The sequence below is a fragment of the Cervus canadensis genome, chromosome 7 (genome assembly GCF_019320065.1).
Source record: "Cervus canadensis isolate Bull #8, Minnesota chromosome 7, ASM1932006v1, whole genome shotgun sequence".
In the NCBI taxonomy this organism is placed as follows: domain Eukaryota; kingdom Metazoa; phylum Chordata; class Mammalia; order Artiodactyla; family Cervidae; genus Cervus; species Cervus canadensis.
Genome location: NC_057392.1, coordinates 25,511,349 through 25,536,808, shown reverse-complemented (window position 1 = coordinate 25,536,808; position 25,460 = coordinate 25,511,349). Strand labels below are relative to the sequence as shown.

Below are 25,460 nucleotides of genomic sequence, written 5' to 3'. Positions count from 1 at the left end.
TTCCAGTTAGTAGAGCTTACCAGGCTGGAGGCCACCCCAGGTCGGGCAGAGTGGGACATGGAGGACCATCACAGGCAGAAATGCCAAGGGTTCCGGGTCCAGTGCTGTGACTAGTTGAGAAGGAGGCCCCGCCCCTTTCCCTCCCTCCTAGGAGGGGCCAGATGTTCCAGAAGGTTCCTAATGACCACTCCTGATGGCACCCCTCCCTGCTGCAGCATCCTGAGCCAAACTAGGACACAGCCCTCTCTTGATCCCACCTCTGAGATACACTGTGGTTTGCAGGGTGGAGTGGTGAGATTCCTCCAAACAAAACTGCTTAGTGAAGGGACATTAGGGGACTAAGGATTCCTGGTAGAGGAATAAAAGTCATTAGAGGTGCTGCATGCGTGCGTGTGTAGGTCTCCAAAAAGAGGAAGGAGTGCAGTTATTGTCTTGTGCTGGGTTCATCAAACCCGCAGAATTGGAATGGTTACTTCTTCCTAAGATGCAATGAAATTACCTAGGGTAACTGTTTCGAACTGTGGTGTTGGAGAGGACCCTTGAGAGTCCCTTGGACAACAAGGAGATCAAACCAGTCCATCCTAAAGGAAATCAACCCTGAATATTCATTGGAAGGAATCTGCTGAATCTGTAACTCCAATACTTTGTGGTCACCTGATGCAAAGAGCCGACTCATTGGAAAAGACTCTGATGCTGGGAAAGACTGAAGGCAAGAGGAGAAGGGGGCAACAGAGGATGAGATAGTTGGATGGCATCACTGACTCAATGGACATGAGTCTGAGCAAGCTCCAGGAGATGGTGAAGGACAGGGAAGCCTGGCGTGCTGCAGTCCATGGGGACACAAAGAGCTGGACATGACTGAGCGACTGAACAACAATACAACCACCTCTAAGGACATAGCTCTGCCTGCTCTCTTGATAGAAACTCAGCTTTTGACAATAGGTCCTGTGATTAGACTTTCTGTGTGGGCAGGCTATCTGACTCTGGAATTCAGTGTATCCCATATTGAAGGGTTGTTTATGAACCTCTTACTGTGTGCAGGGTCATAATTGGAATGTTGTACTTAAAAGTTACATATCCTTAGGTTTGTTGAAAGTGCATGCATTTTTATTTGTCTTAGGTCACAGTTAACAACTGGTTAATCACATGGGCTTTATTTTTCTGGAACTAAGGATGCATGATCGTTGTGATTCCACTGTCCATTTCCAAACTAGCAGATGTGATGCTGACTGTTGATCTAGACATTGATAATCCTCTGCTGTCATATGGTGTGGGGTGCAGGGGGAGGAGGAAAATAACAGGCTAGTTGAAGGCCTACAGTTGTGAAGTCAACCTGACTCTTCAGGAAGGGCTCTGCCTTTGCCTTCAGGGGCTGTTGCTTCCCCAGGGCTGACAATCAGAGGTGGGAAGTGACAGGTAACCATGACAGTAGGGGCGTCTGTACAACATGGAGCTTCTGTGCATTGGGGATGTGGTGGACAGCTCTTGGGGCCTTGGGGAGCCAGACGTGGTCCTGGGCAGCAGGAAGCTTCTCGTCAATGCCCTGGGTGCAGCTGGGCCCCTCTTTCAGGGACTCATGACATAGGACACTTGGCCCCTCCAGTGTGTTTTCAGCACTATCACTGATATCTGGATAATTTACAGCAATCCCATAACAGTTCTCTTCATTTTACGATTTAGGGGATACAGTAGATGCGGGATTTTGCTCAGGGTCACACAGGAAAGGGCGGAGGCAGCTGTTCTGGTTCAAAGATATTAAACAGAAAGTTGAAAGCACAGTAAAGTGGGTGCCAGGCGTCCTCCCAGCTAGGTTCAACTGTGATGAATATGTCACTCTAGTTATGTGTTCCACTTCTGTGTATAGTTTCCAGAAGCATGCTAATGTTGCAGACCTCCTGACACCTCATCCCACAAAAATGGCACATTCACCCTGAAGAGATTTGACAGTGATCTCTCATACCCATCATACCCATCCATTCTCCATTTCCCCCATTGTCTCAGATTCTTGTAGGATGTTATCTTTCATACCAGCGCTCCCTCACATTTCACATGTACAATTTTTTTTTTCCCCAATGAGTTTGGCACTTACAGGCACCAGAGCAGATGTTTTCCCCTCATGATGTGGTCCATGTTATACCAGAGGCTGGTCAGCTAAAGCTGGCAGACCCAATATGGCCATGCTCATCATCTTCTATATTGTCTTTGGGTACACTTTCATGATGAAAGAGAGGAGGTGAACAGTTCTCACAGAGACCACTTGGACCTGAAAACTAAAAGTATGTCCCATCTGGCCCTATTGATGATAATTCGTTCCCCAAGTCATACTCTCACTTTCCTTGACCTACATTTTGGTCTATTAGACTTCTGAGCTGGTTTGACATATAATCAGTTGGAACAAACGGATATTTATAAAGAATCATGTATTCATCTGTTGATGTTTATTCATCATTTGTCATCCATTCTTCTTTTATTCCCTGGGATCACATAAGAAATCACAAAAGATCTCACGGAATAGTAGCCATTTCAAAGTGGCTTTGAAATTTACATAGAAGTAGGCATGTTTTGATTTTTTTCATGGGGAGATATTTTGAACACTGTTTTCTTAGTCTAATCAGGACAGGTAACAAAGTGGGGCCTATGCGAAGAACTGCGGCATGTATTGCCATTTTGCAACTTTTTTCTCATGGACAACCTGTCCATGAGGCCCCTCGGCATCTGAGGGCAGAAGGGCCAAGTACATGGGGGTCTCTATTCCTTCTTCTATGCTTTTGCGGGCGTTGGGTCCCCCCATGTCGGTTCTCACCCACCCTGGGCAGCAGGCATTCAGGAGGATCTTGTCTCCTCCTCTCTGCTCACTCAGCTTCCTGGCTTGGATTCTGGACAGGGCCGTGACGCCGATTTTCGTCACTCCATATATATTATCATCCGGCCAGCCCTCCTTCCTCTGCACCCCGTTCTTTGTGTCTTCCACAAACTTGTTCATGAGCCCCACCAGCTCCTCCTCCGTGATGGTCTCACTTCTCAATTTCTGCTGCAGTTCAGGGCTGCAGCTTTCAAGAGCTTTGAAGCCCCATCCGCTAGACACATTCACCACTCTGCCTAAAAAACAACACAAACCGTTACTTGGGAAGGTATGGCTCTGGGCAGGGCCTGGAGGCTGGTGTACTCGGGCCGCTGCTTTTCCAGTACACCAAGGCGGCTGTGAGAAGATACCCCACGTCCGAGGTAAGAGAAACCCAAGTAAGATGGTAGGTGTTGCGAGAGGGCATCAGAGGGCAGACACACTAAAACCATAATCACAGAAAACTAGCCAATCTGATGACAGGACCACAGTCTTGTCTAACTCAATGAATCTAAGCCATGCCGTGTGGGGCCACCCAAGACGATGGGTCATGGTGGAGAGGTCTGACAGAATGTGGTGCACTGGAGAAGGGAATGGCAAACCACTTCAGTATTCTTGCCTTGAGAACCCCATGAACAGTATGAGAAGGCAAAATGATAGGATACTGAAAGAGGAACTCCCCAGGTCAGTAGGTGCCCAATATGCTAATGGAGATCAGTGGAGAAATAACTCCAGAAAGAATGAAGGGATGGAGCCAAAGCAAAAATAATACCCAGTTGTGGATGGGACTGGTGATAGAAGCAAAGTCCGATGCTGTAAAGAGCAATATTCCATAGGAACCTGGAATGTTAGGTCCATGAATCTTCAAGGGAAATTGGAAGTGGTCAAACAGGAGATGGCAAGAGTGAATGTCGACATTCTAGGAATCAGCGAACTAAAATGGACTGAAATGGGTGAATTTAACTCAGATGGCCATTATATCTACTACTGTGGGCAGGAATCCCTTAGAAGAAATGGAGTAGCCATCATGGTCAACAAGAGAGTCGGAAATGCAGTACTTGGATGCAATCTCAAAAGCGACAGAATGATCTCTGTTCGTTTCCAAGGAAACCATTCAATACCACGGTAACCCAAGCCTGTGCCCCAACCAGTAATGCTGAAGAAGCTGAAGTTGAACAGTTCTATGAAGACCTACAAGACCTTTTAGAACTAACACCCAAAAAAGATGTCCTTTTCATTATAGGTGACTGGAATGCAAAAGTAGGAAGTCAAGAAACCCCTGGAGTAACAGGCAAATTTGGCCTTGGAGTACAGAATGAAGCAGGGCAAAGGCTAATAGAGTTTTGCTAAGAGAACGCACTGGTCATAGCAAACACCCTCTTCCAACAACACAAGAGAAGACTCTACACATGGACATCACCAGATGGTCAACACCGAAATCAGATTGATTATATTCTTTGCAATCAAAGATGGAGAAGCTCTATACAGTCAGCAAAAACAAGACCGGGGGCTGACTGTGGCTCAGATCATGAACTCCTTATTGCCAAATTCAGACTTAAACTGAAGAAAGTAGGGAAAACCACTAGACCATTCAGGTATGACCTAAATCAAATCCCTTATGACTATACAGTGGAAGTGACAAACAGATTTAAGGGACTAGACCTGATAGACAGAGAGCCTGATGAACTGTGGACGGAGGTTCATGACTTTGTACAGGAGGCAGTGATCAAGACCATCCCCATGGAAAAGAAATGCAAAAGGCAAAATAGTTGTCTGAGGAGGCCTTACAAATAGCTGTGAAAAGAAGAGAAGCGAAAAGCAAAGGAGAAAAGGAAAGATATTCCCATTTGAATGCAGAGTTCCAAAGAATAGCCAGGAGAGATAAGAAAGACTTCCTCAGCGATCAATGCAAAGAAATAGAGGAAAATAACAGAATGGGAAAGAGCAGAGATCTCTTCAAGAAAATTAGAGATATCAAGGGAACATTTCAGGCAAAGATGGGTTTGATAAAGGACAGAAATGGTATGGACCTAACAGAAGCAGAAGATGTTACGAAGAGGTGGCAAGAATACACAGAAGAACTGTACAAAAACGATCTTCACGACCCAGATAATCACAATGGTGTGATCACTGACCTAGAGCCAGACATCCTGGAATGTGAAGCCAAGTGGGCCTTAGAAAGCATCACTACGAACAAAGCTAGTGGATGTGATGGCATTCCAGTTGAGCTCTTTCAAATCCTGAAAGATGATGCTGTGAAAGTGCTGCACTCAATATGCCAGCAAATTTGGAAAACTCAGCAGTGGCCACAGGACTGGAAAAGGTCTGTTTTCATTCCAATCCCTAAGAAAGGCAATGCCAAAGAATGCTCAAACCACCGCATGATTGCACTCATCTCTCACGCTAGTCAAGTAATGCTCAAAATTCTCCAAGCCAGGCTTCAGCAATATGTGAACCGAGAACTTCCAGATGTTCAAGCTGGTTTAGAAAAGGCAGAGGAACCAGAGATCAAATTGCCAATATCCGCTGGATCATCAAAAAAGCAAGAGAGTTCCAGAAAAGCATCTATTTCTGCTTTATTGACTATGCCAAAGCCTTCAACTGTGTGGATCACAATAAACTGTGGAAAATTCCGAAAGAGATGGGAATACCAGACCACCTGACCTGCCTCTTGAAAAACCTGTGTGCAGGTCAGGAAGCAACAGTTAGAACTGGACATGGAACAACAGACTGGTTCCAAATAGGAAAAGGAATACATCAAGGCTGTATATTGTCTGCTTATTTAAATTGTATGCAGAGTACATCATGAGAAATGCTGGGCTGGAAGAAGCACAAGCTGGAATCAAGATTGCCAGGAGAAATATCAATAACCTCAGATATGCAGATGACACCACCCTTATGGCAGAGAGTGAAGAGGAACTAAAAAGCCTCTTGATGAAAGTGAAAGAGGAGAGTGAAAAAGTTGGCTTAAAGCTTAACGTTCAGAAAACTAAGATCATGGCATCTGGTCCCATCACCTCATGGGAAATAGATGGGGAGACAGTGGAAACAGTGTCAAACTTTGCTTTTTTTGGGCTCCAAATCACTGTGGATGGTGACTGCAGCCATGAAATTAAAAGACGCTTACTCCTTGGAAGGAAAGTTATGACCAACTTAGATAGCATATTAAAAAGCAGAGACATTACTTTGCCAGCAAAGGTCCGTCTGGTCAAGGCTATGGTTTTTCCAGTGGTCATGTATGTATGTGAGAGTTGGACTGTGAAGAAAGCTGATGCTTTTGAAGAAAATTTGAAGAAAAATTGATGCTTTTGAACTGTGGTGTTGGAGAAGACTCTTGAGAGTCCCTTGGACTGCAAGGAGATCCAACCAGTCCATCCTAAAGGAGATCAGTCCTGGGTGTTCACTGGAAGGACTGAGGCTGAAGCTGAAACTCCAATACTTTGGCCACCTGATGTGAAGAGTTGACTCATTGGAAAAGACCCTGATGTTGGGAGGGATTGGGGGCAGGAGGAGAAGGGGATGACAGAGGATGAGATGGCTGGATGGCATCACTGACTCAATGGGCATGAGTTTGAGTAAACTCCGGGAGTTGGTGATGTACAGGGAGGCCTGGCGTGCTGCGATTCATGGGGTCACAGAGTCGGACATGACTGAGCGACTGAACTGAACTGAACTGATGTATGAGAATAATGAATACATAATTTGCTGAGATGTTGGACTCAATTCCCCCTGGAGAGCCAGTTGCCAGTTTCCTATGAGATGAATTAAGATTGTATCTGTGAGTGAAGTATCCATCTGCAATGTGGGAGACCTGAGTTCGATCCCTGGGTTGGGAAGATCCCGTGGAATAGGGAATGGCCACTCACTCCAGTATTCTGGTCTGGAGAATTCCATGGACTGTATAGTCCATGGGGTAGCAAAGAGTTGGACACAATTGAGCGACTTCCACTTGACTTCACTATGAGTGAAGGGTATTAGACAGTCTTGTAACCTGCCTCAACCATGATCCTAGGGTAACTAAAGAGAAAGATATGCTATAATGGGGAGGGCAGTGCCCAGATTTCCATAAGAAAATGAAAACGGTATATCGAGGAAAGAGCTCCAAACGTTGGCGGAGTCCTTATTGCATTCAGGAGGAGACAGCAGCTTTTTCTCAAAGGTCTTCTCTGGAACCAGCTGAGGACCTTAGGTCACGTGGGCAGGGCTCTAGGCCAGGCCTCTGTTGACCAGCAAAGTGCTGATGGGTTTGTGGGTGGCAGTTCCAAGTTGACCAGGGAGCATCAGGTTGAAGGACGGTGAAATCAACTCAGTTCAGAGGGCTGAACTGATGCTCGTTTCTTCGGGTTCAGGTTTATGTCAGCTCGTGAGTGGTGACTCAAGTCCTGGCTGTGTGATGACAGAGGCGGCAGTGGAAACTGGACTATTTAATGGACGGTCACATGAGCATGACACTCTGGGAGTCAAATGGGAAGTTAGGAGGAATTAAAGTACAACTACTTAAGGCTCATCAGAAGAACCACTTCCAAAATTGGAAGCAGTTGGAACCACTGAGCGTTTTCAGGTGTGCTTATTTGAAGTGCTAACTGGCCCCGTGAAAGTGAAAGTTGCTCAGTCGTGTCTGACTGTTTGCAACCGCATGGACTATACTGTCCATGGAATTCTCCAGGCCAGAATACTGGAGTGGGTAGCCTTCCCCTTCTCCAGGGTATCTTTCCAACCTAGGGATCGAACCCAGGTCTCAGCATTGCAGGTGGATTCTTTAACAGCTGATTCACAAGGGAAGCCCAAGAATACTGGAGTGGGTAGCCTATCCTTTCTCCAGTGGATCTTCCCAACCCTGGAATCGAACTGGGGCCTGGCCCCATGAGATGAGTGCAAATAGGGTGCTGCAGGAATGCAGAGATGGGATCCTTGTTCATCCATGCCTCTCCCATTCCTGCTGTATCTGACAGCATGACAGAAAAAGTCTTTGCATGGCATGAGTCATATTCTTCGACCCAAAGGATCAGCACAGAGCAGGCGAGTTGCAGGTAGTAGCCCTGGGAAGGTAGAAAATGTCCTGATGAGGTGAGGTGCTGTCTGTGGGCATGGCTCTGTGTAGCTGGCAGTAGATCCTTGTGCCCAAGTTGTATTATGGTATTGGAGCAGAAGACACTGCATGATTTGGACTGATGAGGCATATTCCTGAGGCCAGGGAGCACACTTTCATGCTCAGAATAGAGGTTTGATACAGAATTGGGACCGGATATGAAACTCTGGTTGTCTCAAACGTTGGCTCACAGACATTCGTGAGCTTATGCCCACAGTCAGCATGATGGAAGCCTTGGAAGAAGCCCCCAGATAGACTCCTTTCTCCTCTGGTTAAGAAGAGGTGTGGAGGATGTCAGGGTGACTCTACAGTCTTTTCCCTACTTCATTTCAACTTTCGTTTTTCTGGCCATACTGTAGTTCTGGGACCAGGCTGCAATTTATGATATAGAAGTCAGGGGATAATTGGCAAGCAAGAAAGTTAACTATAAATTTAGCTTTTTTGTCAGAATTCCAAAGGGCCTGATGAAATGAACTGTGTCTTCACCTATCTGACCAATTTGGAGGAACAGCAACTGCAGCTGTATTGTCTAGTCAGAGGCTGAGAGTCCACCAGTCTGGGCCTGTGTAACCCTACCTGTGTGATGGGAGTGGACTAAAGGGAGGTGCTTGTTAGGCTAGTATTGCTGAGGGCAGTCAGCATGAGCAGCGACTGAACTTAACATCCCTTTGAAAGATGAGAAAGTCTGGGTAAAAGTCAATGAAAAATGGGGAGTAGGGGGAATGGAAATGAGAATGTTTAAATAGGTTATGCAATAAGAGAAATCAATATTACGCTGAGAGCAGGAGATGATATCCTCTCTTAGCTCACTTATCCCAGATGCCTGGTAGAGTGAAGCTACCTGCAGTCAAGGTCACTCCTGCTTTGGGACCTGCCAAAGTCAAGCATGGATGTGAGAGTTGGACTATAAAGAAAACTGAGTGCCAAAGAATTGATGCTTTTAAACTGGTGTTGAAGACTCTTGAGAGTCCCTTGGACTGCAAGAAGATCCAACCAGTCCAGCCAAAGGAAATCAGTCCTGAATATTCATTGGAAGGACTGATACTGAAGCTGAAGTTCCAATACTTTGATGTGAAGAACTGACTCATCTGAAAAGACCCTGATGCTGGGAAAGATTGAAGGTGGGAGGAGAAGGGGATAATAGATGATGAGATGATTGGATGGTTTCACTGACTCAATGGACATGAGTTTGAGTAAACTCCGGGAGTTGGTGATGGACAGGGAGGCCTGGCATGCTGCAGTCCAAGGGTTTACAAACAGCTGGACACTGCTGAACAAATGGACTGAACTGAAAGTAAAGCAGAAGCCCTGGGATCTCTGTAGGATATTTTTATAAGACATGGTGATGGATTGAACCAATTGTTAATCACTGAGTGTTTCTGTAGCCAGGTGCCAGCATCTCTTGAGTCTTAGTTTTCAGGTCACATGTTCTACTTACTGTCCTGTGATATGGGTTATCACTGGCCTTGCTGGTAATATTCAACTCTCACATGTAAAGGAGCCATAGGAAGATACTGATACTGATGATCAAGTGTGATGGGAGATGAAGGTAAAATCTCTGCAGGGTGTAATACTAATGGAAAATAACTAACTAGTTGATGAAGAACTCGGCATAGCTAACCATGAGCCAGTTTCCACGATGTAAATGAGTTAAACACAAAGGTCATTAGGCTGAGCTGGCTCTAATTCCTTGGTGGCCTCTGTAAGCAAACCAAAACAGAAGCCTGAAAATGCCTCAAGGTGACAAAATGGGAACCTAAGGACCGATAGTCACAAAGAGTCACCTGGGCCAGAAGCTGAAGACAGTCCACAATTTCCTTACTTTGCGTCAGCCTTTTCTCCACAATAGTCTCTTCCTGAGTGCCTGTCAGTGGAGCCATACTCACTATGTCCGGTTTGGTGGTTTCCCATTCAAACAGTCTCTTGTTTCAAACTAAAATAATTTTTTTTTGCCTCTTTTTCTCTCGTAACAATACTAAATAGACTGCACAGTTTTATGCTAAATAAAAAAGCTGAGCACCGAAGAATTGATGCTTTTGAACTGTGGTGTTGAAGAAGACCCTTGAGAGTCCCTTGTGTGGCAAGGAGATCCAACCAGTCCATCCTAAAGGAGGTAAGTCCTGAGTGTTCATTGGAAGGACTGATGCTGAAGCTGAAACTCCAATACTTTGGCCTCCTAAAGCAAAGAGCTGATTCATCTGAAAAGACCCTGATGCTGGGAAAGATTGAGGGCAGGAGAAGAAGGGGACGACAGAGGATGAGATGGTTGGATGGCAGCACCAACTCAACGGACACAGGTTTGGATAGACTCTGGGAGTTGGTGATGGACAGGGAGGCCTGGCGTGCTGTAGTCCATGGGATCACAAAGAATCAGACACGACTGAGTGACTGAACTGAACTGAAGGTACAAGTAGCAGTTGATCAAGATGAGAATCAAGTAAGTATCAACAAGGTGGAGGAAGCTAGAGCCTACTATACAGAGTGAAGTAAGTCAGAAAGAAAAAGATAAATATTGCATATTAATGCAGGTGTATGGAAAGTAGAAAAATGGTACTGATGAATGTATTTGCAGGGTAGCAGTGGAGACACAGATGGAGAGAACAGACTTGTGAATACAGTGAGGGAAGGAGAGGGTGGGGGGAATTGAGAGAGTATCACAGAAACATACCCACTGCCATGTAAAATAGGGAGCCAGGTGGAATGTGCTGTGTGACTCAGGGAGATCACCCCAGTGCTCTGTGACCACCTAGAGGGTGGGTGGGGTGGGAGGGGGAGAGGGTTCTGGAGGGAGGGGACATATGTATACCTGTGGCTGATTCATATTCTTGTATGGCAGAAACCACCACAATATTGCAAAGCAACTATCTTCCGATAAAAATTAAAAACAAATTAGTATAAATAGAAACACATGAACATGGAAGTAGTGGCTCTAGAAGCTGGAATATCTCTGTTCCTCTAAATTACTCCAACTCCACTCTGGCTGCTCCCGATGAGAGATGTATTTCTGTACTCTTTCTGTATCTGTTAAAAAAATTCTACGCTAAATTTAGATGCTCAATGATCCTTTTGAGGTAAGGGAGCCTTAGTGAAGATCCAGAGGGTGTTCGCTATAAGTAAAGGGCTAAGTTGGCCAGAGGAAGCTTCAGCCCTATTCCAGGACATCTGGGACATAATACTGAAGCCTGAAAGTCCTTGTCTGAGAAGACTGTCCTCAATGACTTGTTTGAGAGTCAGGTTACCTAATCCATGTTCACGTGTGAGTATGGTGGGGGCCGTGGCCTACCTGGTATCAGCTGGACCTCTGGAGGGGCTGGAGAACAGGGCCAGCCATGAGGGCAGTGGGCCATGCCTGCCTGACCACCCCTCACCAAGAACCCTGGACATCAAGGGTGGCATGAGCCCACTGGTTGGTAATACCCCTTGTGTCTGACACAGGCTGTTTGGGGGAGAAATACATGCTGCCCCCAGGATCTGTGGGGAGATGTCAAGCCACAGCTCCATACTGGGCTTTCTTCAACCCTGGGCCATGAGACCTTTACCACTGCTGAACTGAGTAACTGTCCACTTTTCTAAAATCATGTCCCTTTGAATATAATAGCTTTTTGCCAAGTTCTTGGTCCTTACAGTGAATTATTGAACTTGAGGATGGTCTGGGGACTTCCTGAACTTCAAAGACCGAAGTATGTATACTTGATTTAGCATCTAGAAACCAGTATTGGTAATCTACCATGTCAGTACCATAGGAAGAAACACCCTGGTGACTGGAAGCGGAAAAGTCTTCAGGGGTCTAATGAATGTGGTAGTATGAGCACCACAAACCCAAATCAGGTCACTCTGAGAGGGGCACGGGGGAGAGAAGGTCTGGGAAAGAGTCCTGAGAGGACACCCCCTGTGATGGGCATGGAGCACGTGAAGAGCCTCTTGGAGGAGACCTTTGAATTAAGATGGGAAAGAGAAGAAAGAGCCAAATGTGCAAAGTGCAGATGGACAGAGAGCACCAACCACTCGGGCCGTGTGCAGAGGGACCAGAGGCCACAGGGCATCCTGCCGAGTGAACACACAGGTGGAAGTCTGTGCAGCTGACAAGGAGAGGTAGGAAGTCCGGAGACTAGACTGGATGCAGGTGGGCTCAGATCTTGTCAGAAACCCTGCAGTTTGGGCTCATCATACTCACCTTGGCTTTTTATCAGAGGCAGGAGCTCTGTGCACACATCTCGGGTACCAAGGAAGTTTGTTTTCATGGTCACTTCTGCCTGAATTGCAATCGGTGTGGGATCACCAACTTTTAGGATAGAAAAAGAATAGGGCTAAGAAACACAAGCCATATGGTAAAAATGCTTACTTGATACAGTATTTTTTCCATGAAATCTGTTTTCGTCCAGTAACGTTTGGTGTTAGTGAACGGTATTGCACCAATGAGTGTTTTGTGGTTTGATAATGCTATATACTTATGTAAGATGTCGTCATCAGGGGAGGCTGAGTGAAAAAAGCCCATATGACCTCCTGTGTACCACTCTGCAATTTTAAATTGTTTTCAGAAGTTAAAAATTCGCCCAACTCATCCAAAGTTCAGTGAAATCAATACTACAAAAATCCTGGGCGTTGTCCTTAACACTGATATCAAAGCTATTGCAAGGCCTTCTTGCTGGAAAAGCTTTTAATCTCGGAGGACCTGCTCTCCCTGTGACCTCTGGCCTGTGCTCCATCCCTAGGGAGGGGGTTCTAGATCCCACAGCGGAGGTTCAGGCAGGAGCCCCGCCCCGCCCCGTCTGGCTCCCCTCACAGTGGCTATAACGCCCCCAGCTCCCACCCACTTACACTGGAAGGCGATGCCCGCGTTGTTGACCAGCACGTCGAGCCCCCCGTACTCCTTGTGCAGGAAGTCGCGCACGGCGCGGATGCTCTGCAGGTCAGTGATGTCCAGCTGGTGGAAACGGGGGCTCAGGCCCTCCGCCTGCAGCTGCTGCACGGCCGCCAGACCCCGCGCCTCGTCCCGCGCCGTGAGCACCACGTCGCCCGGGAACCGCCGACACAGGTCACGCGTGATGGCAAAACCGAGGCCCTTGTTGGCCCCGGTGACCAGCGCCACGCGGGTGGAGGACATGGCCGGTGTGCAGGGCCCCTTGGAGTAGAGCTGACAAGGCTGGAGACCGACGGGGTGGCGCGGCGTGGGACGTGGAGACCCGTCACAGTCCCGGAAGGCAAAGAACTGTGTCCTAGGCTCCAGTGCAGTGACTAGTTGAGAAGGAGGCCCAGCATTCTTCTCCCGGCTTAAGGAGGGATCAAATGTTCCATAAGGTTAATAAACACCACTCCTGGCTCCACCTCCTTCCTGGGACTGTACCTTGAGCCAAAAAAGAGGACACAGCCCTCTTTCTTTAAACTTTTTATTTTATATTGGAGAACAGGGCTTCCCTGGTGGCTGAGACAGCATAGAATCTGCCTGCAGTGCTGCAGACACGGGTTTGATCCCTGCGTCAGGAGGATTCCCTAGTGAAATAAATGGCAACTGACTCCAGTATTCTTGCCTGGGAAACCCCATGGACAGAGGAGCCCGGTGGGCCACAGTTCATGGAATGGCAAAGAGCTGGACAGGACTGGGTGATGACACTTTCATAGCTGATTGATAACGTTGTGAATGTCACAACTGTCTCAGGTGGACAGCAGAGGGACTCAGCCACACATACACATCTATCGGTTCTCCGGTCTCCCCTCCCTCCCAGGCTGCCGCTAACACTGAGCTGGTTTCCCTGTGTTAGGTAGTAGTATCTTGTTGGATTTTTGCTCAAGGTCATGCAGGAAGGGGGCAGAGCCGGGACTCTCTGGTTCCAGATCTTTATCCTGAAAAATTTTAAATAGAAAAGTAGAACTAATACTAGACACCCACATGTCCACCAAACTAGGTCCAACTATTACGAATAATAGAGCAGACTCACCATTGAAGAGTTGACACAAATGAACATTTATAAAGAATTATTTATTTTTATTATTTGTCATCCATCCCAATTTTCCTCCCCTGGGATCACAGAAGAAATCACAAAATTCTCTACAATATTAGCAGCCCTCTCCCAGTGAGAAATTGATCTGGATACTTTGATTCTTTTTTCTTTTTCTCTGCATAGGGATACTTTTGTCAGTGTCTGGAGAGTCAGGGATAGCAACATAAATGGACCCATGGGTGGAGCTCACCATTGCACCACTTTTTTCTCGGAAACAAACTCTCCATGAGGCCCCTCTGCATCCAAGGGCAAAAGGGCCAAGTACATGGGGGTCTCTGCTCCTTCTTCTGGGCTTTTGGGGGCTTTGGGTCCTGCCATGTCAGTTCTCACCCACCCTGGGCAGCAGGCATTCAGGAGGATCTTGTCCCCTCCTCTCTGCTCACTCAGTTTCCTGGCATGGATTCTGGACAGGACTGTGACGCCGATTTTCGTCACTCCATATGCGGTATCGGGCCAGCCCTCCTTCCTGTGCACCCCGCTCTTTGTGTCTTCCACAAACTTGTTCATGAGCCCCACCAGCTCTTCCTCTGTGATGGTCTCACTTCGAAACTTCTGCTGCAGTTCAGGGCTGCATTTCTTTAGTGAGTTGACACTGACAAAGCTGGATACATTCACCACTCTGCCTAAAATACAACACAAATCAGTACATTGGAAGGTAAGCAAGAGAAGGATGAATACCCAATTGGGGACAGGACTGACCTCATGAAAGAGGACATTAGGGAAGGAAGAGAATGTATCATTGGGTTATCTTTGTTTTATTATTATAAGTAACAGATATATAAGTAATATAAGTATTATTCTGATGTTTTAAAAAATTACACTACATCTAATTATTTTTAAAATTACAGGAATAAAATATTTCACTCAAATTCAATAAATAAGTCATGACCAAAGGAAAAAGTCTGTGAATCTACTACCCAGAATGACTTGTGAAAATTATTTTCAAAACTCAACTGTTTAAAGACTCTGGAAATGGTCCCGAGGGCGGACAGCAAATGAAACTTTTTTCTCAGACTATCGCCAATAACTCAGGTGAGAACAGAGAGAATCTATTTCAACCATGACTGCTGCTTCCTTTCCTCCTTTCTGACCATAACAATGGAAACTTCACTCTGCCATGGTGCATTCGAGACACAGGGCTCCCTCCCTGCCAAGGGGCTGTGGTATCTTCCCAAGATGGGGACGTCATCAGCATTTCTCATCCTCTTCCTCAGCTACCTGCTGCAGAGGTTCAGTTCCTGGCAAGTGTACCTAGGAGGTTAGGGCTTCCTTCCCTGATAGCTCAGTTATCAGATTAGAGATCTCTATTAGCCACACTAAGGACTTGAACTTCACACTTGCAGGATTTTTGGGAGGGGCAGTGACCTTGCCGAGAAAGAAAAGGATTCAAGAAGGGCAGGGGGTTCCTTAGGAGGGTTTACAAGTGTTTAGAAACAACAGCTGAAGGCCTGTTTGTAGAGCTGGGATGGGGCAGACGGCTGGGGAGAAACTCAGCTGGACGAATTTCGGACCTGGTAATGACAATAAGCGGGCAGGCTTACCTCCCACTTATGGGCAGGGTGACCTCCAGGCTTCTGGTGGGTGGATGACAGGATTGGTGACCAAGATGTTTTGGGGAAAGCACGAGTCTTTGGTGGGGGGTGGGAGGGGATGGGATTATTGAACTGGTGGTGGTGCAGGCTCCACTAGCCTGGGTAAGAGGGGGACAGGGGAGAGAAGGTCTGGGAAGGACTCCTGAGGGAACTCCCCCTGTGACGGGCACAGAGCAAGTCAAGGGCCTCTTGGAGGAGGAAACCTCTGAGCTAAGAGAGGAAAGAGAAGAAAGAGCCAGCTATGCAAAAAGCAGGTGGACAGACAGCGCCAAGGACCTGGGCAGTGTGTGGAGGGACCTCAGGTGCAGGACACCCGGCTGGGTGGAGACACGGTGGAGGCCAGCGAAGTTGAGCAGGAGTGGTAGGGGGCCTGTAGATGAGACCAGAGCCAGGTGGGCCCAGATCTTGCCAGAAGCACTGCAGTCTGGGCTCCAATTGGACTCACCGTGGGGTTTCATTAGAGGCAGGAGCTCTGTGCACACATCTCTGGTGCCAAAGAAGTTTGTTTTCATAGTCACCTCTGCTTGAATGTGAAATGGTGTGGTATCAGCAGCTTTCAGGAGAAAAGGAAAGTGGAGTCAGTAAACGGTTCTCGTGCGGTGTAACATTCCATAAGAAGATAAATCTCTTGAACTTTGTGTAAAACTAGTGAAGGTAAAAATCTGTTGAATTTTGTGCACAGTACATTCAGTATGGTACCAGTGTGAATTTCCCGGTTTGATAATGAAGTATGGTTTTGTAAGAACGCACCACTGGCAGGGTGCTCTACAAAGGGTGCACACATGGGACCTCTGTGTATCAGAAAGGGGTTATGCAACAGCCTGGAAGAGGTGCCCAGGATTCTGAGCCAAAGAAACAGAAAGTTCTCTCCGTCTAGAGAGCATTCAATTCCTCCCAATTCCTCTAGCCGCACTCCTTCCCCCTTCCCTTCTCCTTCTCTGGGGAGTCATTCTGGACCCCACAGGCGGGAGAAGCCCCTCTAACAGCGATTCCCCGACAGATTTGGTCCCTCCTGGACAGAGTTGCTCAGAGGAGGTGACCGCCTTTCCTGGAGCACCTAGCCGCTTCTTACTCTTGAAGGCGATGCCCGCGTTGTTGACCAGCACGTCGAGCCCCCCGTACTCCTTGCGCAGGAAGTCGCGTAGGGCGCGGATGCTCTGCAGGTCGTCGATGTCCAGCTGGTGGAAACGGGGGCTCAGGCCCTCCGCCTGTAGCTGCTGCACGGCCGCCCGACCCCGCGCCTCGTCCCGTGCGGTGAGCACCACGTCCCCCTTGAACTGCCGGCACAGGTCACGCACGATGGCGAGGCCGATGCCCTTGTTGGCCCCGGTGACCAGGGCCACGCGGGTGGAGGACGACATGGCCGGTGCGCAGGGTGTTGAGATGCCTTCAGTAGGGAGCTGCGCGTCTCGGCGTCTGCGCGAGAGGCACTGCGCAGAGCGATCACACGCAGGACCCACCCCGGGGCACCTGGGCTGAGCGCGCAGCCGCAGACGCAGGCTCCGCCCCATGGGGCTGGCCTCCACCCGGCGTTCCCAGCGGTGAAGGGTCTGTAGAGAGGGACTTTCTGCAGAGTTTTCAGAACAGTCCTGCTGAAAAGTTGCTGCTGGCGACTTGAGGCCTGGAAGCAGAGATCATTCTGATTGGTCGTGTTCTCTATGTTAAACGCTCAGTTTAAAACTGAGCCCCATCCTCATGTTTGGATGGCATCACCGACTCAAAGGGCATGAGTTTGTGATGGGAGTTTGTGATGGACTGGGAGGCCTGGCCGTGCTGCGGTTCATGCGGTCGCAGAGAGTCGGATAGGACTGAGCGACTGAACTGAACTGAACTGAACTCTATCTAGGGCCAGTATCCTGTTTTCCTTTGCTGTGAATTCTTTTCTGGGTGCACCGTTGGGGTGGGCTGCAGTGGCTAATGACTTGATGGCCTCAGTATCCTCTGTTTACTGAAATGGTAGGTAACATTCTTTGTCCACACTCTTATGATAGCCAGAAGCTAGTGACTACTTAAATGTAATTTTAATGAAAATAATACAATTAAAATTCAGTCTGTTAGTTCCACTAACAACATTGCAAGTGCTGAGTAGTCACATGTGTTAGTGACTGGTGTACCAGGCAGTGCAGATACCACTTTCCATCACAGCAGAAACTTCCTTTGAACATCTATGCTTTAGGTAGTTTCCAATTATATTACAACTTCAAGGAAGTTTTCCAATCAGTTGCAAAAAACAAAACTAATAATCAGGGAAAGACCTCTGCTTTTTGACAAAACTTTATTGAGATGATTGTAGATTGATGAACAGTAGTAAGAAATAATACAGAAATTCCTTATACTTTACCCAGTTTCTTCAATGGTAATGTTTTCACAAAGTTATAGTACAATGTCACAATCACAACATAAAGGAGCCTTTAAACGTCAATGACCATAGCTTGGGGTTAACCACATGAGTCCATCCCATAACTGAGGAAGGTTATGATTTTTGAGTGAGATTCAGTTAGTTGTTCTGATTGAGCCTGCATGACTCTAAAAGAAAAAATTATACTTATGGCCAGGATCAGAGCAGGTATTATTAACTGACCAAGTGATGGAGTCCCCTCTAGCAATATCAGTTGTTGCCCAAAGAGAACTCTAACTATTGTAGCCACGCGTTCCAGGAAACAAACTCACTCAGAAGGACAACGTGGATAGCGGAGTGCAGTTTATTACACCGGTGGGCCCAAGGCAGAGTGTCCCCTTAGCCAAGGACCCCGACCAGCATTTGTGAAAATCTTTTATACCCCATGTGTATGTGTCCGAACCCACCACCCCAAATTCCTTGAGACTTACATAAACAGAGGAAGGGTAAATACAACCACAATAACCCCATCATTCTTGTGTTATGTGTTCAAACATTTAATAATCAATAAGCCCGCGGTTACATTCCAACCAGTTAATAATCAACAAGCCTGAGGTTACATTCCAACCAGTTAATAATCGATAAGCCCGAGGTTACATTCCGATAGACAGAGAAAAAATTTATGACCTGTCCGGAGGCAGGGGTGATTAGATTATGTTTTCTCTTAGGCGATGAGTAACGTGGATATGATCTTCAAGATTCCCCTGTCCAGAGGGGGTCTTATCCTTCTGTTGTAGTTTCCATAGGGACTAAGCACAGAGTTCAGAGTCCATTGGAGAGGTGGCTGATCATGATCAGCATGAACAGGCCTAAGATGGAGTCCAGGCGCTGTGAATTCCTTCTTCATAACCTCTTTCAATTTCCTAAGGGCCTTCCAATTAAAGCCTTGGAGTGAAGAAATCCACCAAGGTAACCCAGAAGTACTGGATATAGGTCATTGACCATAAACCTGATAGTTAAATTAACTTTAACTGTGCATAAATTTGTGAAATACGGTATTTTCCCCATGTTTTCCATAGCGGCTGCACCAACTTGCATTCCCTAAAGTGGTAAGGACAGATTTTAATCAGTGTTTTATTATTGCATGCATGCATGCGTGCTAAGTTGCTTCAGTTGAGTCCGACTCTTTGCGACCCTATGGACTTGAACTGAACTCAACTTGGATTTGTACAGAGGTGACTGGATGTTTTAAAGAGAAGTTGAGGGAGTAGGCAGGGGCAATGGAAGGCCCTGTGTAGAGTTAGGGGAAAATTACAAAGGCCTGGTAAGTGTAAATGCCCATCAGGGCTACAAAGAGACTGGGAGACACAGGTCCTATCCTTTCTGCTGATTACATTTCAAAGGAATGGTTTTCAGGTCCTTGACAAAGACTCAGTCCTGAGTTACAGGAGATACATATATATCTCAAGTGGACAGAGAAGGAACTCACAAATTTTAAGTCCTCTTTTAGTAAATGCTGTAAGAAAGGGTAGTAAGGGACCTATTTGTCAGGTGTTGGCTAGAACAAATAGTAAATCCTTTTGGCAGCCTGGAGCTCCTTAAGTGGGGTGAGGCACTAAGGTCATCCTAGGCATGCAGCCTTGAGCTATTAGAAACTATGTTAGTGTTTAACTCTTTTCATGCAGGGAGAGGGGAGTGGATGGAATCATTAGTGCCTAGCCAGTAAATTTTATAGGCCCAGGTGAGGCATAACTGAGAAGAGGGCTGAGTGTAGTCTACCTAGAGTTTGGTCAAGACGAGAATCTACCAATTCCCATCTAGAAGATGGGAGTACACATTATCTTTCTCCATCATAAAAGGAAAATACCAGTTTCATCTGCCCCTTTTCTTCTGTCTTGAATGCATTTATGTGAGAGAATGTGATGCCTGGAGCTTCAGCAACTATCTTGAGATTATGAGGAAACAAACTAAGAGGTAAACAGCTAACTCCCTTAGGATGGTACTGTGGAAAATTAGGGAGAGCTTTGATTTTTAATGACATCATTGACTCATGGGTCCAAATCTAGAACCATCTATTTCCAGCGCCCCCCCCCCCTTTTCTTTTCAATAAACTTTGAATTTTAGAATACATTTACTGAAAAGTTGCAAATATAGTAGAGAATTCCCATATACGTCACATCAAATTTCCTATTATTAAGATCTTACTACTGAACTGAGCAGGACCCTGTGAGGCACTCCCAGGTAAAAAACCTGCTCCATGTCCCCAGTTTCTTGTTTGTAGAAAAAAGTTTTAGTCTCCTAGGTCTTCCCTGAATTCCAAAGAGCAGGCATGAAGTGAAGTGAAGTGAAGTCGCTCAGGCGTGTCCGACTCTTTGCGACCCCGTGGATTGTAGCCTACCAGGCTCCTCATCCATGGGATTCTCCAGGCAAGAATACTGGAGTGGGTTGCCATTTCCTTCTCCAGGGGATCTTCCCGACCCAGGGATCGAACCCGGGTCTCCCGCATTGGAGGCAGACGCTTTAACCAAAGAGCAGGCACAAGCAGTTACTAATTAGGGAAGTGAGGGGATGCAGAAGCAAAGGGAAAGTAGTTACATACCCATACCAACAGTTCAGTGATAAAAGAGTCCCAGTTCTCCCCAAGGGATATACACACAACTTGACATATCTTTGAGTTCCTCTTTGAGAACAAAGACCCCAAACCTACCCCCTTGGGTGGAGGACTGCGACTACATGCTGAGCGCAAGCACAAGAACCTAGACTGGTTGGAACCACAAAGCAGACGACTGAGATTCCTGAAACACCACTGTGTTACCTCACCACCCACCAGTCAGAAGCAAGTCATGAACGCTGCAGCTCTCACCCTCAAATGTTGCCTTTAAAAACCCTCCCCTGAAAACCACTCAGGAGTTCAAGTCTTTTGTGCCTGAGCCACCCCTGTACTTGCTGGATCTTGCAATAATACACGCTGTACTTTCCTTCACCACAACAAAGTCAGCAAATTGGCTTTGCTGCGTGTGTGTGCAACCAGGCTCAGTTTGGTAATGCTGTGACCGTACATTTATTGTAACTAAGCAGAGACAATCACTTTGCCGACAAAGGTCTGTAGAGTTGTTGACTGAAAAATACAGTCACAACCTGAAGGTAGAGTTATTTGGTGGGAATATTTAGGACTCTGAGCCTGGGAGACAGCATCTCAATAGCTCTGAGAAAACCGCTCTAAGGGGGCAGGAGGGGAAGTTAGGCTATATACAAGTTTGCAACAAAGGGAGCAGGCAGTCAAAACATCAAGATCAGGTATCAAGGAATTTAGAGTTCTATGTGTGGGAAGATGCAAGTCTCTGGGCTCACTGAATTTATTCCTTTCATATGCACCTCAGCTCTCTGGGGCCAATCTTGTTTCCTACTTCACCTTGTTTCTTGCATTGCCCCAGCTCCTCAGCAATCACCGTTTGCGGTGGCAGCAACTGCTGGATCCCAGTTTTGGGAGCCCTCATTCACATTTGGAGGCCAGAAGTCACTGATGGCTGTGACATTTCTTATTTATTAATATGGCAAGAGATATTTTCATTTCACATAGTCAAAGCTATGGTTTTTCCAGTAGTCATGTATGGATGTGAGAGTTGTACCTAAAGAAGGCTGAGTGCTGAAGAATTGAGGCTTTCAAGTTGTGGTGCTGGAGAAGACTCTGGAGAGTCCCTTGTATAGCAAGGAGATCAAACCAGTCAATCCTAAAGGAGATCAACCATGAATATTCATTGGAAGGACTGATGCTGAGGCTAAACTCCAATACTTTGGCCACTGGATGTGAAAAGCTGACTCACTGGAAAAGACCCTGATGATGGGAAAGATTGAGGGCAGAAGGAGAAGAGGGCAACAGAGGATGAGATGGTTGGATGGCATCACAGATGCAATGGACATGAATTTGAGCAAACTCTGGGAGATAGTGAAGGACAGGGAAGTCCAAGGGGTCACAGCAGGACAGGACTTAGTGACTGAAGAACAACAACAAGAAATAACACTGTAACAGCAGTATTAACTAAGTTCTGTGTTTTTGTGGATTTCACTAGTTTTTTCCTCTGATATCCCCTTTCTATTCCAAGATTCTCTTCAGAATGCCACAGTACATTTAACTGTCATGTCTCCTTAGCTTCCTCTGGTTTGCGACTGATTCTTAGAAAGCTTACTTGTTTTTCATGACCTTTTTCAGTTTTTAGGAGTATAGTCACCCCTTGGTATCCAAGACACTGCTTTGGAGGCCGGCATCCTAGGATGTTCAAGTCTGTCATATAAAATGGTCTAGTATTTGCCTAGGCACATTCTCCCATATACTTTAAATTATCTCTAGATTACTTATAATATTTAATACAATGTAAATGCTATGTAAGTGTTACAAGTGTATAACAAGTTCAAGTTTTGCTTTTTGAAACTTTTTGCTTTTTCTCTAATATTTTGGATCCACGGGTGGTTGAATCCACAGATATGGAACTCATGGATATGGAGCACTGGCTATTGGCCAGTTTTTTTTTTTTGGCGGGGGGGTGTTTCTGATGTTATTATCAAGGAAGAACTGAGTCCAAGTTCATACTGCTGGGGACACTACAAATCAGTAAATTGAGAAGTGAGATTTTGGGGCAAGGAATAGTGACTATTTGGAAAGTCAGCAGGCGGAGAAGATGGAGGCCTAGTGTCCTAGGGAACCATCTTACCCGTGTTAGAATTCAGGCTTCTTTTATACTGAAAGGGGAGGGGATGTGTCTGGTTGTTGCAGATCTCGTGGTACTTGCCCGGACTTGGAGGGGGGAGATAATCCTTTGTTTTTGCAGTTGTGCATAACCTTTAACAAATTCAGCAATTTTATCTTTACATAAAGGCAACGTGTTATGCCTTTAAAATTCAAGCCTGGGAGACAGGGCCTTGGGAAAAGGCTATTATGTGTATTTCAGGCTATGGACAAAGTTCTTTCTCTGTTCAACAACACAAAAGTGCAGAGCCAGCATGACTAAGGACAGGCAACAATACAAAGAGCCTTAAAGGAACACACCCAACATAGAGCCAGGTTGTTCTTCTGTTAGTGAACTAAGGTTATGGGTTTTGGACGGTAATATCACAGAGGTCAAGTACCCTTCCTATAGATGGGAAACCTGCAATCAATATGACTTATCACTGCTATTATTCCTTATTACTCAGCCAATGAAACGTTGGCCAAGTTTCTCCACTATAAAATTAATACTACCTTCCCCTCTTTTCCATACTGGGCTGTTTTGGAGGCTAGCTGATAAAGAGGGTGGGGTGGGTGGGGCTCAGATCATGAACTCATTGCAAAATTCAGACTATTGAAGAAAGTAGGGAAAACCACTAGACCATTCAGGTATGACCTAAATCAAATCCCCTAATGATTATACAGTGTAAGTGACAAATAGATTCAAAGGATTAGATCTGATGGATAGAGTGCCTGAAGAACTATGGACAGAGGTGCATGACATTGTACAGGAGGCAGTGATCAAAACCATCCCCAAGAAAAAGAAATGCAAAAAGGCAAAATGGTTGTCTGAGGAAGCCTTATAAATAGCTGAGAAAAGAAGAGAAGCTGAAGGCAAAGGAGAAAAGGAAAGATATACCCATTGAATGCAGAGTTCCAAAGAATAAAGAGGAGAGGAGAGATAAGAAAGCCTTCCTCAGTGATCAATGCAAAGAAACAGAGGGAAACAGTAGAATGGGAAAGACTAGAGATCTCTTCAAGAAAATGAGAGATACCAAGGGAACATTTCACGCGCAGATGGGCACAATAAAGGACAGAAATGGTATGGACCTAACGGAAGCAGAAGATATTAAGAAGAGGTGGCAAGAATACACAGAAGAACTATACAAAAAAGATCTTCATGACCCAGATAACCATGACAGTGTGATCACTCACCTAAAGCCAGACATCCTGGAATGCGAAGTCAAGTGGGCCTTAGGAGGCATCACTATGAACAAAGTTAGTGAGGTAATGGAATTCCAGGTGAGCTATTTCAAATCCTGAAAGATGATGCTGTGAAAGTGCTGCACTCAATATGCCAGCAAATTTGGAAAACTTGGCAGTGGCCACAGGTCTGGAAAAGGTCAGTTTCATTTCAGTCTCAAAGAAGGGCAATGCCAAAGAGTGTTCAAACTACCGCACAACTGCACCTATCTCACACGCTAGCAAAGTAATGCTCAAAATTTTCCAAGCTAGGTTTGAACAGTATGTGAACCAAGAACTTCCACATGTTCAAGGTGAATTTAGATAAGGCAGAGGAACCAGAGATCAAATTGCCAACATCTGTTGCATCATAGAAAAAGCAAGAGAATTCCAGAAAAACATCTGCTTCTGCTTTATTGACTATGCCAAAGCCTTTGACTGTGTGGATCACAACAGACTGGAACATTCTTAAAGAGATGGGAATACCGGACCACCTTACCTGCCTCCTAAGAAATCTGTATGCAGGTCAAGAAGCAACAGTTAGACCTGGACCTGGAACAACAGACTGGTTCCAAATTGGGAAAGGAGTAGTCAAGGCTGTATACTGTCACCCTGCATATTTAACTTATATGCAGAGTACATCATGGAAATGCGAGGCTGGATGAAGCACAAGCTGGACTCAAGATTGCCAGGAGAAATATCAATAATCTCAGATACGCAGATGACACTACCCTTGTGGCAGAAAGCAAAGAAGAACTGAAGAGCCTCTTGATGAAAGTGAAAGAGGAGAGTGAAAAAGCTGGCTTAAAACTCAACATTCAAAAAACTAAGATCATGGCATCCAGCCCCATAACTTCGTGGCAAATAGATGGGGAAACAATGGAAACAGTGACATACTTTCTTTTCTTGGACTCCAAAATCACTGCAGATGGTGACTGCAGCCATGAAATTAAAAGACGCTTACTCCTTGGAAGAAAAGCTATGACCAACCTAGACAGCATAATAAAAAGCAGAGTCATTACTTTGGACAAAAGTCTGTATAGTCCATATAAACCAATAGCTAGGGTTTCTTCAGTAGTCATGTATAGATGTGACAGTTAGACCACAATGAAAGCTGAGCACCAAAGAATTGATGCGCTTGAACTGTGGTGTTGGAGAAGGCTCTTGAGAGTCCCTTGGACTGCAGGGAGATTCAACCAGTGCATCCTAAAGGAAATCAATCCTGAATATTCATTGTAAGGACCGATGCTGAAGCTGAAACGCCAATACTTTGGCCACCTGATGCAAATAACTGAATCACTGGAAAAGACCCTGTTCCTGGGAAAGACTGAAGGCGGGAGAACGGGCCGACAGAGGATGAGATGTTTGTATGGCATCACGGACTCCACGGACATGAGTTTGAACAAGTTCTGGGAGTTGGTGTTGGACAGGGAAGCCTGGCATTCTGCAGTCCATGGGGTTGCAAAATGTCGCACATGACTGAGCGACTGAACTGAATAGTGGGTAGGGCAGCAATTGAATTCCGTCTTCTGTAGGGAGAAGTTACACTGTTCCTGGGACAGCCAACCGGGCCAGATGACCTGAAGTACCCTTGGGCTGAAGAGGAACGCGACAGGGCGCTCTGGCCCACGGACAGTCGGAGGGTCGAAGCAAAGT

The 25,460-nt window shown here is 46.2% G+C and overlaps 2 protein-coding genes across 2 annotated transcripts; both read right to left on the bottom strand.

Annotated features, from left to right (window-relative positions):
- Positions 1-2,405: 2,405 nt before the first annotated feature.
- Positions 2,406-13,189, bottom strand: LOC122445461 (carbonyl reductase [NADPH] 1-like). Its single transcript, XM_043474685.1, has 3 exons — positions 12,750-13,189; positions 12,106-12,213; positions 2,406-3,099 (listed from the first exon to the last, which is right to left on the bottom strand). The coding sequence occupies exons 1-3, from the start codon at positions 13,033-13,035 to the stop codon at positions 2,636-2,638; spliced, it is 858 nt and encodes a 285-aa protein (XP_043330620.1). The 5' UTR covers positions 13,036-13,189; the 3' UTR covers positions 2,406-2,635.
- A 700-nt stretch (positions 13,190-13,889) lies between these two features.
- LOC122445460 (carbonyl reductase [NADPH] 1) lies at positions 13,890-17,000 on the bottom strand. The gene is made up of 3 exons (XM_043474684.1): positions 16,595-17,000; positions 15,968-16,075; positions 13,890-14,553 (listed from the first exon to the last, which is right to left on the bottom strand). The coding sequence occupies exons 1-3, from the start codon at positions 16,881-16,883 to the stop codon at positions 14,117-14,119; spliced, it is 834 nt and encodes a 277-aa protein (XP_043330619.1). The 5' UTR covers positions 16,884-17,000; the 3' UTR covers positions 13,890-14,116.
- Positions 17,001-25,460: the final 8,460 nt, after the last annotated feature.

Excerpts from the sequence above, each read along its gene's own strand:
- LOC122445460 (XM_043474684.1), bottom strand. The coding sequence starts at position 16,883 with ATGTCGTCCTCCACCCGCGTGGCCCTGGTCACCGGGGCCAACAAGGGC. Across the intron at positions 16,076-16,594 it reads CGCGGGCATCGCCTTCAAGA|CTGCTGATACCACACCATTT; the intron begins GTAAGAAGCGGC and ends TTCTCCTGAAAG. Across the intron at positions 14,554-15,967 it reads GCCTCTAATGAAACCCCACG|GCAGAGTGGTGAATGTATCC; the intron begins GTGAGTCCAATT and ends GTTGTATTTTAG.
- LOC122445461 (XM_043474685.1), bottom strand. The coding sequence starts at position 13,035 with ATGTCCTCCACCCGCGTGGCGCTGGTCACCGGGGCCAACAAGGGCCTC. Across the intron at positions 12,214-12,749 it reads CGCGGGCATCGCCTTCCAGT|TTGGTGATCCCACACCGATT; the intron begins GTAAGTGGGTGG and ends CTATCCTAAAAG. Across the intron at positions 3,100-12,105 it reads GCCTCTGATAAAAAGCCAAG|GCAGAGTGGTGAATGTGTCT; the intron begins GTGAGTATGATG and ends GTTGTTTTTTAG.